Source organism: Myiozetetes cayanensis, unplaced genomic scaffold (assembly GCF_022539395.1).
Source record: "Myiozetetes cayanensis isolate MyiCay16 unplaced genomic scaffold, myiCay2020 scf22, whole genome shotgun sequence".
In the NCBI taxonomy this organism is placed as follows: domain Eukaryota; kingdom Metazoa; phylum Chordata; class Aves; order Passeriformes; family Tyrannidae; genus Myiozetetes; species Myiozetetes cayanensis.
In genome coordinates, this window is record NW_026087434.1 from 7,699,646 (window position 1) to 7,720,796 (window position 21,151).

The following is a 21,151-nucleotide window of genomic DNA, read 5'->3' on the forward strand; positions in this document are numbered from 1 at the left end:
ACTGCTCCACTGAATTACTCCTGAAAATAGTTGGGTTTCCTACTGAAGACATTTTATTCTCTTTTTCTTTGCAATAGCCTCTGAACACTGGTCGGGTTCAACCTCATTTGAGAAACAACAGATGAATGAAAATCAAATCTGCTTGGTTTTGTTTCTATTCAGAAAACTATTTCAAATGCATCCAGGAACTAAGCTTGAGAGTCAATTCTGCAATAACTTTTTTAACTGAAACTATTGTTGTGGTTTATTACAGTCCTTTAACACCAATTCTACACGACTGAAATTTCCGTTAGTTAAAATATGTCAAAACTGGATGAGAACATCGGATACACTCCCATGTTCCTTGTATTCTTCTTATTTAATAATACAAACTTCCTGTAATCAACTTCAATTTATGGAGGTAGGTACTTATAACGGGCACCTACTGAAGTTTTTACCAGTCATGAGTACGTGGAAAGGCAATGAAGAACCCCAAGAAAGGCCAGAGCCTACTAAAAGGTTTGGGAGCAAAAGGAAGCACAGCTTCCACCCCAACCGTGCTGGCAGAGCACATCTGCTCCCTTCTTGGAGCAACTTTGATGGGGTTTATGCCTGATAAATTTGAAACTCATAATTACTGATGTCTGCAGACTGAAAAAGGGGATTTCAGAAGCGACGTAGCCCACTCACCTGGTCTCAGGAATTATTCCTGAGACACACTAGGCAACATTGGACAACCCACCAAGGCAGGCCTCCAGCAATGGAGTCTGCACATTCCCAAGTGCTCTATCTCACTTCTCAAGACAGTTTTCATACCAGCATGTTTTTCCTAATGTCTACCCTTAATCTTCCTTGTTGAAATTTAAGCCCATTATTTCTTATCTGATCCATCACAGACATACAGAACATATCATTTTCTTCCCTGCAGCAGTCATTTAGGTATCTCTGCATTTATAATTCCAGTCTTCCTTTGGCTGAGGAGCTCCAATTCTTTTACCCTTTGCAAGGTTTTTTTTTTTCCTCAAGATCTCTACTCATTCCTGTTGCATTCCTCTGCTTCTTCCAGCTCGTTCACAACCTTTTGAAGGCACAGTACCATAAACTGGACTCAATATTCAGAGGCCTTATCCCACGTGCCCCATGGGAAGCACTCAGTGTGTCTGTCCTCTTTTCAACAGTGACACCTTAGTCTAGTTTACCCTGTGACCAGATCCATTTCTGCAGCATGATCTTTACGTACCTGTATTTGGGTACAGAGCTGTTCTGGACAAAAAAAAAAAAGAGCCTTCTTGTTTTCTTTATTTCTTATCCAATCACACAACTGTGTCACCACTATTCCATACTGTAATTTTGTCCTTCAGCAGCCTTGCACTCTTCTCCAGTTGGAATCAATCAAAATTTAACGCAGGGAGTTTTTTACAGCTGAAAGCCTGACTCAAATACCAGACAGTACAAATTTGCACTCTCGTTCAAAATGTTCTGATTCTGCCAGTAAAGGACTGACAGCTACTCCCTGTCTACACCTTCCTGAGCAGCTGTGACACTTCTTACAATAGTTTCATCTTATACTCCCCACTTATTTACACCACCACACATCCATCACAACAAAGTCTTCTGAGCCACCAAAGGCTGCACCAAGTTGGCTTCCAGGACATTTTGCAGTGCCTGCTGCACTGCTGACAGGGAAGTACCCTCCTTGGGCACAGCCTGCTCTCCACAGACCCACGCTGACTCTGTAAGTCTCTCTTGCAAAGTTTTAAATGCACAGAAATAGCTGCTTTGGTTATTTTTCTAGGATCAATCTAGCAATTTCTCTGACTGATCTTTCAGTTCCTCATTTCTCACCTTTTAACACCGGTTGTTTTATTTTCTGTTTTCTAGTTCTCATACTCTGAAAGCGACCACATTGCTCCATTTTATTTGTTTCTTGTAGTACCATACCTGTATCCTGAGCTCTACAAGTTCAGCTTTCCAATAATTTCCACATGACCTTACACCCTTTCTGCTCTTCCCAAGGACCAAACTCTTATTATTCCCTGGTCGCTTTTTTTGACCTTATTTACCACCTTCTACCTTTTCCTTCTCCACCATCACAGGCATGTCCTGTTACTCGGTCTCTTCACATGTTTTGCCACCTACATATTTTAACACCTTGTCAGGCTCTGTCCTGGCCTTTCTTTCCTCAGACACCTGGGCAGTTCCTGTCCCTGGAAATCACTGCAGCACTGCTATCCACAGTGAAGCTGGAGGAAGGATGCAGCTCTGGACCTTCTAAACCAAAAGTAGCCACCTTTGAGTCATCAGGCTTTTGCACAGCCCTGCTCTTATAAAGTGAGGACAGCAAAACTACAAAGGCACCTCAGTCACTTATCCTTTCACCCATTTCTATTTTTTCTTCTCCTGGTGAAAAAAAAATTCTAATCACTGTCAAAAAGATTTGAAGTAGCAGATTTATTCTGCACACTCTGCTGCCTGATGTCAGATAACACACACAATACAGAAAAATTCATTCCAGAGATTAGTTTACTGATGAGATTTTACCATTATTTTTCATTCATAATGCCCGTATTTGGGCTACACAGAGCTTGCCAATTCTCTATATTCAAGGTATTATATGGAATCTTTGAAAACTTAGATGGGAGACAAAAACCTCCATTCCACAACTTTCCCATCACTGCATTTCAGGAAATGTTCATCATTCAGGAGCACATCCACACAGTACCATGGGCTAGACCCCATCTCCATGTTAAATTCTACATTTATGTCCTTGTACGATTCACTTCCTTTTGTCTAAATACATACCTGGCTGTAGTGACCTTTGGGAACACTGCCTGATTTCCAGGGACATGAACCAGACAACAAGCACTACCAAAAGCTAAACAAAGCCCTGAGGAACACCACGAGAAAATAGAAACACAGATCACCTCTTATACCTGAACATCCCTTTACAGCACTAACTACTGGCAAAAAGTCTCCCGGTGTTTTTAAACAAATCCCACTAGTAGGAAAACTTTCCCACAGCCACACTGCAGAAATGTGTGTAGAGTGAGGAGCTGCAGAGGGACCTGCTCTGAAATCATGGCCAACACCTCGACAAGTGGTGTAAGAACTGCAAGCCGTGAGGAGCTTCACTGCAGAATGGCACAGCCACCTTCCACAGAAGTAGCATAAATAACCAATTCCTGTGCTTCCAAACAAACATCACCATCCTTGTTTCTTCATCCAACACCAACAGCCATGGCAGAACTAGGCACATCATCCGGGTATTATGAAGAACCCCTTTTTTTTAAAGCATATTTTCTACAGAAAGCGTGAAATCATATACATAGAATGTGTGCAAACAAGATGAATAGATATTATCTAATCCCGGATTTCTACTTCATAGTGTTTAGTGTTTTAACTATTACATATGAAAAGCTCTGCTTATGGGAGATCCAGAATAAATCAATTTCTATAGTTTCTGGTTTTAATTGTGTTAACTTTCCAACTAAAAGCAAAAAGCTGGTATTGTTTTGCCAACAAAGATATGCTGCTAATGGAATTACAGAATATGAGCTCAAAGAGATGAAGTTCAGCAAATCATTTCCATAAAGGCAGTTTTCACGTGTGCTTTGTTTGTCAAGGCTCAGCCTGTTTGCAATGCCTCCAGGAGATCAAGCTAAATCTTATTTCAGACTTCTGAAATTAAACTTTATTAATGTATTTCAGAATCTCTCTTGCATGTACCTGCCTCACCTACAGCCATCACAAATCACAGCGAGCAGAACAGTTCAAGCTGAATTGTTCAAACATGAGTTTAGCAGGAAAGTTCTACGACTTTGCTGGATCTGATGAAACAACTGTATGTCAAAGCTTATCAGTGTTTTCCAACTATATTGGCTGGGTTTAGAAGAAATGATATTTCACCCTAAAACCTTTCTCCAATTTTGACTTTACAACTATATAAAATTGCCCTATCAGAAGGAATTCTGAAGCAACCCACAGTTAAAGGACTGCATGTTTGGAATTCATGTACTGCCAGACATGAATTTAACAGTGAGCAGGATTTTTTAATCTTGCTTCCTAAAAAACCTGATCAAAACCAGAATTGATACAAGCAGATTATAAGAGTTATCCTGACACACAACAGCACAAAGTAACTTCCAGCCCACAACAACCACTTCAATGTGCACATACCGTGCCACCAGCAGGACTTCTGCAAACTTCAGCTAAAGAAATCTTCAAACATGAAATAAAACTTGCAGCTCCACAGAAAAGAAGAATAAAGCTCAGCACAGAATCTGGCATCAGCACACAGGAGGAAAATAAATCTCTGTTACCGTTGTCCAATTCTCACTTCCCAGAAAGCAACAGACAGAGCAAATTAAAAGCCTAACTCTTGAGTTTCCACAGAGCTGGTGCATTTTCTCCTTCCAATTACTGCAGGAATTTCTTTTTGGACTTTGGAAACTTATGGTATGTCTCTGCTCCACGAAACACTCTTGTTGCCAACGAAAAGAAGGGCAGAAGTTCCAGCCCGATTCCTGCAGGACATGGTACATTGGTTTTGAGTTGATGGATGGTGGTTCCACATCACTGAATTGCAGGAAAATCAAAGGCATCTTGGAGAAGAACTGATGACTTCTTTTGATCTCTGTTCTTAGAATTATCAAACACACAGTGGTTGCCTGGAGACTTCCACACAAACTTCTTGATTTGTAAAGAAACAAAGAAGTCTGCATTTACTTGCTGTTTTTAATCTCCCATGGCAGCTTCCAGAAATTACCTTTTTAATTCTTTTAGGTCACGTGGCAAAAGGTCCCTTCCATTGATTCAATTAATGCCTCACAACTCAATGAGGGGAGTTAGCTATTGACCATGCTTTTTGGAGTTGGTTGACAAACTGTGTGTGTGAGAGAGATAAAAAGCCCCATCTTTAAAAATAACAAACTTGACTAGATACTAGAATACTGCTCATAAATTAGAGATACAGCTTCCCTTTGGTGTAATCCTGAAAAGGACTACAGAGGGGGAATGTCAAGAGCAAGCTTTGTAGCTCAAGGCAGAAGCTCTAGACAAGTAACTGTTCTACTCTAAAGTACCAGAAAATAGTTTCACAACATTTAACAATGAGCAGAAGTCTGTTTTCAAGGGGTAAGATTTCTAAAATCTTCCATGCAATTTAAAATGTTTTAATTTCTTCTCCTAACAAGTTTATCTAGTTAATGTTTTAGACATTACCTTAGGAGAGAAACAAAAAATCCCTACTCTCATCCACTTCACTGATATTTCCAGGTGATAAACCTGACAAAGAACATATTAGTGGCCATCAATTCCCACTTGCCTTACATTGGCAGAACATCCTTTTTAATTCACAACACTGCAGTTAAGTTCTGATCAGTGTTTTGGATAGGCCAAGGTAGTAGATAACAGAGACTGCTGATAAGAGAATAAAGAGATAAAATAGTGTGATTTTTAGAGTGAAGAGGCAGGCAATGCCTCTCTAACAGCCTTCCTTGTATCCAGGTAGTTATAAATAGGGCCTGGAAGGAACGTGGTTGCATAATTACAAATTAACTATGAAGGAATATGAGCCTATAAAAAGAAATGCTACAGACATGAATTTACATCAAGCATCTTCTGGATCCCGGCTCTCTAATTTACACCAGCTCATCCATAAAAAGAAGTTATTATTGTTCATGATGAGTATAAGGAAGCCATACATGGAGCCTTGCTTGGGCAGAATCCAGACAATACAGGTGGCTCTTCAGGCAGACAAAATCTTGTTTAGATGTGGATCAGGTACCTCCACTGAGTCTTCTGGACAAGTTCAATTTATTTTGTTCCTGCCCTTCCCCCAGAGAATTTTTACCTGCAAAGACTCTTTAGTAAATGAAATACCCAGGGAACCAGAGACAGACATTTAAAAGGAAAACAGTTCTTACTGATGTCAGATAAGAGGAGGAAGGCAAAAATCTTCCTTCTGATGAAGCATTGCTCAGTTGAAATCCTCCTGTTTAAAATTTGTTTTCAGATTCACAAAAACATGATTAGTTTAAATTAAATTTCATGGAAAATTCATGAAAATTCCCTTAAATGCTTTATGTTTACAGCATATAGAATCCCCAAATTTATTCTAATACTAACAATCACTCAAATCCTAACAATTGAGAAGACAAGACCTTGGCCTTCCCTCGATACTCTTCTTACTTCTTTGCTCTTTATGCTTGTCAAGGTGAAGACAAAGCTCCTATGAGAGATCAAGTGAGACTGTTGATACACGTATTTCATGGCTACAGAGGCCTCTCAGGAGTGAGATACTTCTCTCTCAGCCTCCCAAAGCAGCCAGGCACACAGCTGTCATCACTATAAACTGAGTTGGACATTTATTTTTTCCTCCTGTAACCATCTGCAGTCAGGGAATGAACTGATGCTCCACCTGCTGGAAAGAACTACATGAGTTCCAGAATTCAGAGAGTTCTTCCTATGGGGAAGATGCAATCCTTTAAGACACAAGAAAGCCATCTCTTTAGTCAGCAGACAAAAAATTAGCCAAGGATTTAGCTCATCTAAGATTCTATTCCCTCTGCTAAGAACTTAGTGCAGATCTTCTGATGCCTCTGAAAGCTTCTGACTTTTACAGAATAAACAACCACCAGACAACTGTGACTCTGTGCACAAATCGCTTTCGATTAAAACCACAGGTTTAGATTAGATGTTAGAAAGAAATTCTTCCTTGTGAGGGATGAAGCACTGGCACAGGTTGCCCAGAGAAGCTGCGGCTGCCCCAGCCCTGGGAGTGTTCAAGGCCAGGTTGGATGGGGCTTGGAGCAACCTGGGCTAGTGGAAGGTGTCCCTGTCCATGGTAAGGAGTGGAACAAGATGGTCTTTAAGGTCCCTTCCAACCCAAACCATTCTGTGGTTCTGTGATTTTAAGTAACACTTTTGCTAAGAGTCTGATCTTGGTTAACTTGTTTGGTGCAACACGGAATATAACACAAAGCTGAAAAGCTGCTGCACTCCTCTTCCTCTCATTTGTACTAGCTTTCTCTGTACTCTGAATTTTTCCAATGGTAACAGAAAAGTAGCAAAAGAACAAAAACCCAAACAAATTCAGCAGTGTAAAACATCTGCTGAACGTTGCCAGGCTGACAAACTACACCTACAGCAGGTTAAAATAGGAATCAGGAAAAGAAGCTCAAAGCCTTGAGGTAGAAATGCATCTGGCAAGATCAAAGTCAGACAGCTCGTACCACACTCTTACAAGTGAAGTTCCTTTATGAATTGTGTTATGATTTACAGTGGACTTTGTTTCATGATTTACAATGTGTTTCTTTAAGCTCAAACACAGATGCTTCAGATACATCTATAATGATGCTTGGAAAGAAATCTCACACTGACCCTCAGGCAGCCTGAGCCACTCGAGTTGGTCAGTCTGTCTCTACCACATAAATAATGACCAGAGAGGCAGCTCCGACCTCTGCTCTCTGTGAGCAGGGACAGGACCCCAGGGAACGGCTGGAGCTGTGTCAGGGCAGGGTTAGGCTGGATGTCAGGAAAAGGTTCTTCCCCAAAGGGTGGTTGGGCACTGAACAGGCTCCTCAGGGCAGTGGTCACGGCCCCAAGGCTGCCAGGGCTCGGGGAGTGTTTGGAAACGCTCTCAGGGACAGGGTGGGATTGCTGGGGTGTCCCATGCAGGGCCAAGAGTTGGACTCCATGATCCCTGTGGATCTGTTCCAGCTCAGGATATGCTATGATTCTAAAGTTCTGAAAATAAAATAATAAACATATACAACACAGAACATTAATCTGACAGTTAACAAACATCTCCAAATGAAAAAGAAGCCAAAAGTGTCAGAACCATCCCTACTGAACTGGGACTTGCAAGGAAGATGAGGATGCTGCTCTAACTGGTGGGAACTGACTGCTTTCCATTTCACTAAAGCCAAGCACTTGAGAATGCAGAAGTAGAACCTCTTCCCTCCCTAAAACAAAACCATTTTAAGTAAATAAACAATTGTTATATTTTGTCTATTCAGTTTTGCGTTCCCGGGGAGAAGCTGAATAATATTTTCAAATCCATCTTGATAACCACAGAAGCTGTAATTTCTGAGAGATTATTTTCTTATCTGACTAAAACTTCTAAGGACACCACCAAAGAATTTGCTCTGTTGGAGTTCAGCTCAGCAGCAAAAATAGTGAAAGATTCAGTAATGCCCAAAGGGAAAAACTGCAGACAGTTCAGATCTGAAGTTTGTGATGTTTGACAGCATTTAATGAGTGATAATGAGCAACACTTCAGATCATACAGAAATCACTAATATTCAAGATATCAAAAACCTCCTTATGACTTAGTCCAGATAACTTTTTTAAGCCCAAGTAACTATGTCAGAACACTCACTGCCTTGCCTAACACCACACACACGGAGCAGTGATGGAAAAGGGGATGAGCTCCTCTCCACTGGAATACTTACATGATCTCTAGCACATAAGGGCAAGTAAGAAGAGAGTTGCTTATTTTCTCATTCATTAGCAGCTTCAGGAAAACAAAAGCAGCTAAGAGACTTACTCCTCCATATCCTGTTTCCAATAGCCAAAGGAAGGCTTCCAGCTCTGGGGCTCCAAATTAACAAGGACGTGGAGCTGCTGGAGCAGATCCAGAGGAAGCCACAGAGATGCTCCAAGGGCTGGAGCCCCAGTGCTCTGGATCCAGGCTGGGAGAGCTGGGGGTGTTCAGTGCAGAGAAGAGAAGGCTCCAAGGAGACTTTAGAGTCCCTTCTGGTGCTTAAAGGGGCTCCAAGAGAACTGGAAAGGGACTTTGGACAAGGAAGAATGGCTTTAAGCTGAAGGAGGGTAGGTTTATATGAGATATAAGGAAGAAATTTTCCCCTGGGAGGGTGGTGAGGCCCTGGCACAGGTTGCCCAGAGCAGCTGTGGCTGCCCCATCCCTGGAAGAGTCCAAGGCCAGGCTGGACGGGGCTTGAAGCAATCTGGGATAGTGGAAGGTGTCTCTGCCCATGGCAGGAGATTGAAATCGGATGCTGCCAAAGGTCCCTCCCAACCCAAACAGTTCTGTGATTCTCTGATCTGCAAAGGACAGAATGAAGTGGTAGAAAGGCCTAAGACACTCAACCGCTTTTCCCAAAGTATTATTTTCCTAATGTGAAAAGAACAATTGAGAGCATAAGTAAGTTAACAAAGGCATAAAAGCAACACAACAGGACACAAGCAAAGTTCCTATTCCTTATTTACAAATATGCAAAACACTCTTTATTTAAAGAGCATTAAAGCCGTCAAAATTACAGATGAAAACTTGGGAATACCTTAATTAACAACGCTTCTGTAAGAATGACCGCTGAATAAATATTTACGTTTCCTGAAAATTCATATCAGAGAAACAGGGGGAGGGGAATAAAAAACCAAACAAACTGTAAGAAGACCCCACGGGTCTGAGCATCTGAATAAGTAAGAAAACCTTTTAGAAGTGGACGCTAGAAACGACACATCCCGTAAGAAGGTGAGCAGCAGCACGCGCGCTTGGCTTGGCTTTAAAACCAAAACCTGCGATTTCAAGACGACCCTCTAACACCGCTGAGGTTTCTCCGCCCACCCGTAACTCCATCAGGAATGAGCCGGCTTCGGAGCCTTACCTGGTTGGGTCTTACTGGGATGATGCTGTCCACCCGCTCCCTGCTGCGGAGGAGGACTGGCCCCTGCTGGCGCCGCGCCTGGCGCGGGGCTGGTGCCGCTCAGAGTCCCGGCGGGCAGTGGCTGCCCCCGCTTTAGGAGCTGCTTCTGTTCTTGCTGGCGGAAGCGTGGAGGCACCTCTCGAGGCAGGTATCGGGACGCAGCCGGCTGCTGCCCGTTGGCAGACGTGCGCTTGCCATTGCTGCTGTTGGTAATAGTGCTGGTGGAAGTACTGGTACCGGTACCGGCAGGTTGGGGCTGGCTTAAACTGGTCTTAATAGGTTCTGGCACTGCATTTAAAACAAAACAAAACAACAAAATTGGTTTAGTACCAGAGAGGTTGGGGGTTGTGGGGATTTTTTTAACTGTAAGTGAGTAAATGGGTACTATTTCTTAGTCTCAAAGTTGGCAAAAGGTGTTTTCTGCTTAAGCAAAAGGTGGTCCGGGACAGTATTTGAACCTTTGGTTCCTTACTGCAGCACATCCTCCCTCCTGTTTTAAACCATACAGAGGACAAGAGAGAGCTGTGACAATTCAGCATTGAACAGAAGGGTCAGTTAAGCTGCACTCACCTAAAGCCCCCACTGCCTTTTCAGTTCAGCAGTTGTGCAGGTTTGGATGTCAGCTTGCCAACATTAACATCAAATCCCATGGCCTACAGCCATGAAAACAAACATTTTCAGGTTTCTAATGAGCTCCCAAAACCAAGTTAAAATACCTGATACACCAGTTTATTCAACACTCACACAAACTTTAATATTCTTGTGGCCTTCATACAAACCTTCACATCAAGCACTTCAGGACACCCCAGGCGTACATCTGATATGCCCCACACTGACCCTGCCTGTAATAAGCCAGCCAGGCCACCCTGGAAAACCTGGATCAACTTCCACAGCAGCAGCAGTGAGAAGCCACCAAGGGAATGCTGAGGGTGGTCAAAGCAAGCAGGGACTTAGCCAAGCAAAAACATGGCAAGTTTGACAGGACCATCAACATTTTGCTTCTCCAAGATGTTTATTTTGGAAGCCTAAAAAAAATGTCACCTATGTTTATGTCTGTGACAAAACAGGAACTCTGGATGTAAAAAAAAATTGAAGCACCAGTAACACCTGAAGAGAAGAGAATAAACCTTCTTTGCCTTTTCAAAATGTATCACCAGCTTTGGAAACAGTTTATCCATACTCTGACAATTAAAAAGGTAGATTAAAAGTGTCATAGAATGCAGAGTAAGTATTTTCTAATATCAAATTTGCATATTCAACATGTATGTGAAAACTATTCTGTTTCCACAATATAAATAAATCTGTTGTCCACATGACAGAAAATATTACTTCATTTTAGTGGGTGCTTTTTTAACTCCTCCTACTATTGCTACTACTATTACAGCAATGTAACCATTTACCTACTAAAACCATCACTATCACAAAGATGCAAACATTTACAAAACACTTGAGACCTGAAATACTCAGTCCTTCTGCAGAGGATGAAGCTGCAACTCATTTACCACAAGATTCACCAAGAGCATTCCAGACACAGGCTGATGGACCAAAAATAATGCACCATTCCAGCAAGAAAGGTTCTCCAAGTCGGCTGACAGACCAGGCACACAAACCCTTGTGCCAACAGACGAGAAGGAATGCCAGGGAAGAGGAGGGAAAGGACAAGAGAATGGAAACCACTATCTGGCAGGATGCCAGGGGAGTCGGGATTTGTCTGGCCCTGAGATTTCATAAGGAATAACAATTAATTGAAAACATATTTCAGAGAGCAAGGCAGGCTGCTTTTTAAAAAGCATTATACTCTCTGTACTGTGTATAAATAAATCACATCTGATACTTCCAAATAGGTGTGCATATACAGATATATATAAACCCCATCACTAACGTAAGCCATAGAATACACACTTTTCAGCTTAATGTAAATTCACAAAGCTGTTCCATCAAAAAGGTGTGGCCAGAGAAACCCAATTTCAATGTTATAGACAATGTTTCCCTCTATATATCTGAATCACAGATGAGAGAAAAGAACAAAGAAAATCAAGATATCACTGTGTTTTAGAACAAAAATATTTCTGCATATTCATGGTACTGTTTTTCTCTAATCAATAGAGAAAAGTATTTTTTATTTTGTACATCAAAATCTCTTTAAAAGGGTAGTTAAATGAAAGCTCTTGCACGAATACTGTGTCTACAAATCATGGCAGCTGGCAAATAACCATTTAATTACACCACTGACAGGGAATAGAGTAAAAATCCAAACAACATCACAGTAACAGGCTTGAGCTCCAAATTCCACCTTCGTACCAGCTTAGAATTTAGACTTCAAATACAGCAATAACATTTGAGGAATATATGTTACAAAGACAATATGAGTGAATTCTAAAGTCATCCTCAGCAATGTTTAAACAGCCATTTTCAGCTGGTATGCACTGTGAGACATAGCAACGGTTCGAAGGGTCTGCCCTGCGCGTCTCACGTGATGTTTGCTCCAAGAGCACCTTTATAAACCCTTTGGCCCTTCTCCTTCCCAAAAGGCTACGTTCCAAGACCATGGCTGTCCCTTGCAGAACACACAGTGCACAAAGACAGGGTATTTCAGCTCACTGTAGGGTACAAAAGCAGAGCAGAGGGAGCCTCTCCCAGGCAGTGCCTCGGTCAGTGGAGCTCCGCGTTTAATCAGCCCCAAGGGCCGACCTGCCAATCCATGGAGAGCCCTTTCCAGCCCTGGAGGAGCAGCCTGTCCACCCTTTCACCTGAAAGTAATCCACTGTCACAGCTAATGGCATGTGGGCAGCTGTTGGGAACCCAGGAATTAAAACGGAGCCTCTACAGCTAAATTTGCCTGAATGCTAAAACTGTTGTTTAAAACGTATGGAGGGAAAGGATTTAATACTGAGTGATTTTCATAACTAGCACGTGACTGAAGAGCTGAAGCAAAAACATTTAAGCAGAAAGCCTCTTGCAAAAATACAATTAAAGGCGTAAAATAAAAGCCTTGAGATTGCTCGCTCTTAAGATGTTTGTGATGGGTATCTGCTTACTCTCCATTCCGAGCTGTACATACACTAAACAATGAGCTTGCTTGTAATAATTATCAGTACTTAATGGTATCTAAACTTCTTAATCCAATTTCACCCAAACAAATCCAATAATTACTCCATATGCTTTTTGATGATTACAATCTCGGGAATCCCAACTGCATAAAAAAGTGTTACGAGCAATTGTAGGTGGATTTTATTAATATAATGAATAGGATCAGTCTAACAGATTTCAATTACAACAATAGCTTTTAAGTACATTTCTATGACATAAGGAAAGAACATGCATAAATGAAAGAAACTGGTTAAGCCACATAATACTGATTTATGGCAGCTTTTTCCTTTCATTCACCTCATTAACATTTCTCTATATTTCAGAATCCCCCATTCCAGCCCTATAAAACTTGCATTTCTAAAGCCTCCGAGTATCAGACATTCCAGAAGAGAAACAGTTAAACCCAGAAACGCATTCTTGGCTGCTACTGTGACAGGATTTATTTACAGCTTCTATTAAACACAGCAGCTCCATTACAAAGTGCTGGATGTGAGGAGAATTTTTGATTATACAATGCCAATGCCTCACTGCGTTAAACATATCATGCCAGTGTATTATTTTTTTTTTTTTCCTTCAGCAATTCGTTCAGGTCATTGTTTGATGGGTTTATGAATTCATTACAGGAAACAGATGGATCCCATAATTCAGAGCTATTCTCCCAGCCAATCATATGGGCAATTTTTTTTCCTCATCTTGCTCCCCCCTCCAAATCAACCTTAATGAAGCCACTTCCTCCATGGCCAATTCCCTGCACATACACACTGCAGCGACCACGGCTGCTGCTTGAAGCACCCTCCAAACACTGAAGGCTTTCAAAATAAGGCTGAACAGGAGCATACTCACACAGACAACCCCTCTGAGGTCACACAGAGCGCCAGGAACTTACCCAAGTCGGGCGAAGGCAGCCACAAAACACAGGATTAGGGTGGCCAAAAATAGACATCCTCATTAGCAAGAAATCCGTTTTTATTTGCTGACAAAAGTCTCTTTCGGAAAAAAATTGTTGACACTCCCCCCCCCCCAACCTACTTTCAAAGGCTGAATTTTCATTTAACAAATTACCTCCTTTGTCTCCTAAGCGCTGGGATTTGTTATCCACAGTGACATCTACTGGCAACAGCAAAGGTGCTCAGGAACTATTGCATAAAAGCTGACTTAAATATTTTTATACAAAAATGGGTAATTTTCTGTCTGGATCGTCCCTTCCCCCAGGCTCACAAACTTCTCCTGAAAAAAACCTGCAGAAAAGTTACGGTCTGAGGCCAATAGAAACCCAAAACTCATTTTCCACAGTACTCAGAAGGGCTTTTATAATGTAACCAGAAGCTGCTGTTTGACATCAAAGCCCACATTCAGGAATAAAAGTAAAAATACATGTGTTATTGTGGCTCTAGCACTCTATCACCAGTTATTTAAAGAAATTACTTGATTTTATTGGATAAATGATATTGTAAGGAATTGGTAAATAAAGTCTTTTCCTGGATTAACTTCATTTCCCCCTCCCTTTGACCTCCCAACTGACCATGGTGCATCTTCTTTTGCTTCCTCTTCCACAGGTTTCCTCTCCACTTCCTTCTCTTGACTTTTGCAACGTTTCCTTCCTCCTTCCTTAGCCTTTCATCATCTCAGTTCTAAACCCTCTTCTATACCCCACCTCTCCTGACAGACTTCTCACTTCTACCAAGTTGGACCTTCTACACAGAACGTGAATTTTATTTTGCCAGGAAATCTGAAGTCAGACTAGGAATTAACAGGAAGCTGCAGAGTTCATGGAGAACCTCTAAATCACTTATTAGGACTTCTCAACCACCTTCAACAAGAGGTTTTACCTTCTTAAGTGCTGGCTTTATGAAAAGGTCTGAAATAGAGAAACATTGAGAACTTCATCCACCACCCACCTGTGCTTTGACTCTAGAGCAGTATATCCACAAATCCAACTGACCCTGACTCCTATCCTGACACTCATTTGTTCCTCCCTCCCCTCAGACCCCCTCACGTGCTTCAGTTCAAACAAGTTCTGCCAGTTTTCTCACATTTCCCACCTGTACCCCGTCACTGAAAGCTCTCTCTCTATAACTTAACTACGTAATGGTTTCTGAAATGACATTCGTACTTGATATTGTCATAAGCAAATTGGGGAAATGTGAGCAAAATGTAAAATTGGTTGAAACGTTCCCTGGGAGAATCAATGGTTTGCTGTCAAAACAGCAGTGTGTTTCAGAGTAGATTCCACGGGGACTTGAGCCGAGCCTACACTGTTCAATATTTTCGTTAACAAGTGGATGAGGGACTAGAGGATATCCTTATTAAACCTGCAAATGACACCAAGATGGGGGAAAGAAGACGGGGGTGGTCAGATCACTGCGTGATGGGATCAGAACTGAGCAATGATGAGCTGGAGAAGTGATGCGACAAAACGACTGCAACTGAATAAGAGAAGTCACTTTATTAGGCAGGGAGAATTAAATGCAGAACAGCAAACTCACACCCCCCCCCCCAGCAGTTCTGCAGAAAAAGAAGCAATGCTTTAGCAGATCACAATCCAAAGAGAAGTAAAAGATCAATCAAAAAGATTGTAAGAAGCCAAGTGCTGTAATGGGATAAATACCCAGCTCTGAGGCTCAGAGTAACCCATCTACTTCAGCCTGGTATCATAAAGCCTCCCCTACATCACGGCCTGTACCCATCTCTTCAAGGAAGAGCTGGACCACCTGGAAAGAGTACAAAGGACACAGGAATCTGGAAATGGGAACTACCACAGCAGACAGAAACAAGAGAGATGTTCAGTCTTGAAGACACTGGGTACACAAAGCAAGAAAAAAAGAGAAAGAAAAAACACAGAGGAAAAGGACGAAATAATTTGCTCCATCCTACAGTGAATAAGACAGGACTTGCTGGTTTTAAACAGCAGTCAGGGAGATTCAGATTTACATTTCTAACAATAAAGATGATTAAGGATTATCTGCAGACATGATACAGGTTTGGTGATCTTGTCTCAGGGCAAGAGGATGGAGTAGATGACCTCTCAAGAACCTTAAGAACATCATTTTCTACCAAGCTACATGTAAAATGGAGCTCCAAATCCATCTTACTCAGTTCTCCTTCCCTCAGCCATGACAAAGAGATCATTTTTCTCCCAGGTTGATAGTCCCAGCACTCCCTCCAGCTTCAGCTGGTTTTTAAATAAGTTTCAGATGTGGTCTTTCTTCACCAGCCCCACTTGTCTGGAGCCTCCCCATCTCGTTCTTGATTAATGTCGAGTTGGAATTGTATCAATCCTGAGTGACATTTTATCCCTTCACCACAACAGCGATTCCTCTGTGTAAGCCCAGCACAGCCCACCCTGAGGCAGAACTTCTGAGCAGCAAAGAGTCCGAGCCCAACTCTATTGACACAACTCTGTATTCACAAATTTAACTTTTCTCTTAAGAGCTGGAGAAGCTCCTAATAAAAACACAGATCCCTGCATGCTTCAGAGCTCACACATGAGATTTTGTTTCCCTTTCTGGAACAGCATCTACATTTTTTTCTTTCAAATCTGTCAGCAGAGAGGGTGACAAATACTTCTTTTGAGAGACAGATACAAAACCTGTTTTGGGTGACTCAACATGTATTTTTAAAAGTTTTCTTCAATCCCATTCTACATTATTCAGGTTGGTTTCACATGCAGCAGTCTTGTGAGGAATACTTACACTTTTAACAGCTTTAATATTTTCCTCGCTGCTTTCCTCCATGTTAGCACTGATTATAATTTTAATTTCAAATTCACAATTAATTAGCTGTGCCATTAAAAATGGTACAGCTAATTAGGCTGATAGGTTGTCATCAACAATAGATTGATAATCCAAAGCAAATATGATGCTCTTCCACTGCAAGCCAAGCTCTCTCATGTTTATTGAAGGCTCTGAGTGCACACACATGGGGTTTGCCGTCATCTAATTGATGAGCAGAAATTGGACCATACACATGAGGCCTCAAACTCGGCAGTCCAAGCTAGGAATGAGGATTCTGGGTAATGGAACAGTTAAATTAGCAGAGCTGCATTCCTTCAGGACGTGAACTGATAACAGATGGTAACTTTCAAGACTTAACAATTCATCTGTTTTCTTTCAAGCGATAGCTCTCCAACGTGAAGGGATGTGAAGGCACGTTTATGAATTCATGTAACTCAAATACCAGTATTAATCATGTACATCTCTCCACACACAGGCTTGTCCAAATACTCACCCCCTGTAAAGCAACAAATAAATAAATGAATACATCTAGCTAAAAGCTGCTCCCTAAACTACATCTGTCCTGAAGCCTCTGACATCTCAGCACAGGCGATTTCCTTTAACATGTCATCACACATTTAACTTTGAACTCAAGACTGCTGTAAACTCAATTCCCACCTCCAGAGCATGACAATACACTGACACTAGAAAGCCAACTTGTCTTTTATAAAAGGAAAATAACGAAGCTATTAGAAGTTTTTAATCACTTGTATTAGTAACATTAAGAAACAACAGCACTAAGAACTGTCTAAAAAGGACGGGAGGGAGATAAGAGCCATTGCTGAGACAAATTAGCTTGTGCAGGAAATTACTGCTGTAAAATTTAAGTGAGAGGGCAGCTCTGAATGAATACAGGGATTCTCAGCAAGCACTTAGAAACATCTGCAGAGTCTTTTCAGGTTTCTGATATAAGACTTTCTTATACAGAGTGTTCAGGCCTCTTCAGAGATAGAGAATTCCCATCTCATATTCCTCCCAGAGTATTTAAAAATATCTGAACTCTACTAATTTCATAGAGACCCACTAGGGAAAATATTAAGTTCTATCCCCCCAACAGGACATGAGAACCCCACAGACACAATCCCAACAATTCAGTCACACAGTAAAGGATCACAGCATTTACACCTCAGGAGCCTCCTTCACCTCCGCTCTCACCCTCTGAACCCTTCCTCAGTGTTGCTCCAGGCAATGAACCCCATCAGTATCTACACAAGAAAGGACTCAGAGAAGACAGGAAACAGCTTAAAGTTAAATTACCCAAACCCAACACTATCATCACTGCAAGTATTAGTGGGAAATTTCAAGCATATAATAACAGATTAAATAACTTCATACAGAGTCACAGAAGTAGTCTAGGCAGAACCAGGAACTGAATCCTTCAATTTTAAGCTGACTGTGTGCATTTAATCTCATTAGATAATGTTTTACACACAGTTTTCATATGAAACAATTTTTTTAAAAAAATGAATCTACAAATGGTGCAGCCATCACACCAGATATCTTCCTTCCACAGACCACTTGCAGGCATGGACTGAACAGCAAATATTCTTTACATCAGAAATCCAATCATTAAACCATTTCACACCAATAGATAAATATGAAAACTCACAGTACATTCATAAGCAATTGAAAATTGGGATAATCTCAGTATCCATTGGTTTACTGTATTCAAGAGCCTGAAATTTCCTTCAAGCCTTAAACACTGATGAACCTACAGGTACAGCCCACTCATCAGCTAGGGCTTGAGGAGAGTTAATCACAGAGTAAATGCTTCCAGTTTCAAAAATATATGTGGCTGGGAAGTGTAAAGAGGTCCCTCATATATCCATCACTTCCATCCTGGATTGTTTCTACAGAATCTATTCAGAAGCACACAGATTGTATCACACTTGGAACACGTGCTGTACCTGTGGTCTCTGCACACAAGGCAGATGTTCGTGGAGTTTCAGGGTCTCCCAGGGTACAGTCAGCACTGGCCTCCCATCCAGGGCAACTGAGAATACTAAGCACTCGTGCTGCATCAAGTACAACCTCTATTTCCACTTCAACATTTGAGCCAGAAAAAAAGGTAAGGACTCTGGCTGTTTGTTTTTCCGGCCTGGAAATTGCCACTGTGTGTTTGTGGATCAATGTCTTAACATGTGGACAGAGGGATCAATGTGTGCAGGACACATCTGACCCACTGGGTGTGCAGGCAGCCTGCACGTGTGCCCGAGATCAATGACCTGGGAACGCCTCGGGCCTGCAGAGTGGACACACACCACGGCACCTCGCTGGGTCCAGCAGCCTGGACACACCACAGTCGCTATACATACGCATATTTTCCTTCTGGAAACCAGAAATACAGCTTCTCCAGGTATTCTGTGCGTGTTCTGGGGTGGATGCAGGGCGAGCAGGCTGTTATTTAACTCCTGTCAGACGTGCCTACGATAGCGCGGTGTCGACCGCTCGCAGACGACAAGTCTGCTGGTGGGGCGTGGAGTGTAATGTTTACTGACACTGCCTGTGCTGCTGGAATCATGGGACTGGGCACACATGTCACATTGACTACAGTCCTGGCTAAACACAAAGCCTCGGCTCTCCTGTCGTGCACATTTATGGTCCCAAATGAAATGTTTTATGTGCAATACTAAAATAGTAACAATTTTGCAGGCAACCAGTGAAAGGCCTCTGTAGTTTTGGCATAGCCCTTCCAGTTCACACTGTATCTCAAAAGAAGACTTAATATGTTTATACTACAGCTCTAAAGATAGCGATCTCAGCAATCATTTCAAATCAGTCAGCATGAAAAACTGAAGCAGAGCCAACACTGTCCAGCACGGACCAGCTTCCCCATTCCCAGGCAGTGTGGATATATTCCAAGATTCAGGGAGCATCACCCCAAGAAACTGTGCATGGAGCCAACTCCATGAAAGCTAAACCTGAATTGCTTTGGTCTCAGATGTCAAAGTGTGAATCCTTATTGGGATAATTAAAGATCATTTATATTTCACAAAATTAATTTTGAGAATCAATGCTTTGAGCAAGGAAGGTTCTTAAAAACATGCAAAAAACCCTAGGGACACTGTTATCAATTTAGCAGGCTGAACCTAAAAAAATTCCCAGATTTTTCAATCATAAAAACCTGTTTGGGGTTCTACATCCTACTTTGGATGCAGTTCCCAGTACTGCAAACACAAGCAGTCCTATGGAAATGTCACTCTTCTGCTTCAGAGTCTGCATATTTATCTGTGGGGGGTGGTGGAAGAAAATACACTGAATTTAAAAATTCTATTCCAGTTCTTTTATTACATGCTCTTAAATCTAAGCACAACGTTTCATATGCAATGGTGTTTTTCTGAATGAGCTTCCCAATGACGGCCTATTTATTGCAAGGTTTTTCTTTTGAACTAAGAATTTGTCTACCTGACAGCCAAACCTGGAGAATCTGAAGCAAACCCTTCATTTCAGATTCAACACCGAATCTGAAGCAAACTCTTCATTAGTTCAGCTGAAGCTGAACAGATTTTTTATGTCTCCAGTGCCATCGTGCATTAATGCCACATATGAAAAACAGGATTTAAGTTATTCAGAAACATGAAGAAAGCAGTCCTAGCAGTTTAGAGAGCTTCTCCTACTCTGCTTCCTCACGAAAATTTCCTTCATGGAACCAAACTAAAATTCGAGGGGGATTTAGCAATTGTTTCACTGCAGCCAAGAACGACCAACCAACCAACCGAGTTCGGTCTGTTTTGCACATTCTGAGAACAGCCCTTTGGTGAGCGGGCAGAGCTGCACAGGGCTGGCAATGCCCGGGCATTCCCAAGGAAGCTCCTCCCAGGATTCCAGCACCTGCCCATGTCTCCAGCCCGGTGTCAGGCGGGGTTGTTGTCGCAGTGACAGCTCTGGTGATCGGGCTGTCACCATAGCAACTTTCACCAAGAACTCACAATGCACCCAAACGAACTCCGAGCTAAATTAACTTATTGCATGTCACCAGTGAGAAATGACTGTTCAGAGGTAATTTTCTGTACTAATATGTAATAGAGTTAACTCTCTAAATTGAATTAAATTAATTAAATGCCACTCCCAGTAAATCAGATTCTATTACATGAATGTTAAAAGAAATTAAAGATGTTTTAATAAAGATTACTAATAATAACTTAATATTATTACTTCATTTTAATTCAAAAATTCTGCTCAGTTTATTTTAGACACATGTCTTCCCCTCACTAGGAAGGAATACCTAATTACTCCACATGCATTACACACAGTTACTTCATAGAAATGTGCTTAGACTGAGCTAAAAGAAGTAACACCAGCATTTTAAGGAGAAATACAGCTTGGTTTAATATGTGTGATCCTAAAATTCTTCCTCCCCAAATACTCTGGCTAAATTCCCACATCTTCAATGACCGTGTCCAGTCTCCAAAGAATTTTATTTCTGATTTTTGCAGAAAGAAGGGAAAATGTTTTGCAGTAAGTCCAACAGTAAACAAAGAGGAAAACACCTTGTCTGTCTAGGTAGGGTGCAAAAATAAGAGTTCTTTAATGGCTTTACAAATTTATAACAAAGTACTAGTAAGTTTGATTTTATTACAGCAGTTTCTAGCACGTCAGAGCAGGATAGTCAGGGGAGGCAAATCCAAGATGCTCCCAGTT

General features: G+C 41.6%; 1 protein-coding gene across 10 annotated transcripts in view; it reads right to left on the reverse strand.

Moving 5' to 3' along the window:
* Positions 1-21,151, reverse strand: part of TNRC6C (trinucleotide repeat containing adaptor 6C) — a 314,470-nt gene that overhangs the window by 47,887 nt on the left and 245,432 nt on the right. For all 10 annotated transcript variants that reach the window (XM_050319459.1, XM_050319461.1, XM_050319466.1 and 7 more), the window contains one exon: positions 9,609-9,935. In XM_050319459.1, coding sequence (XP_050175416.1) covers positions 9,609-9,935 — 327 coding nt within the window. The remainder of the gene's footprint in view (positions 1-9,608; positions 9,936-21,151) is intronic.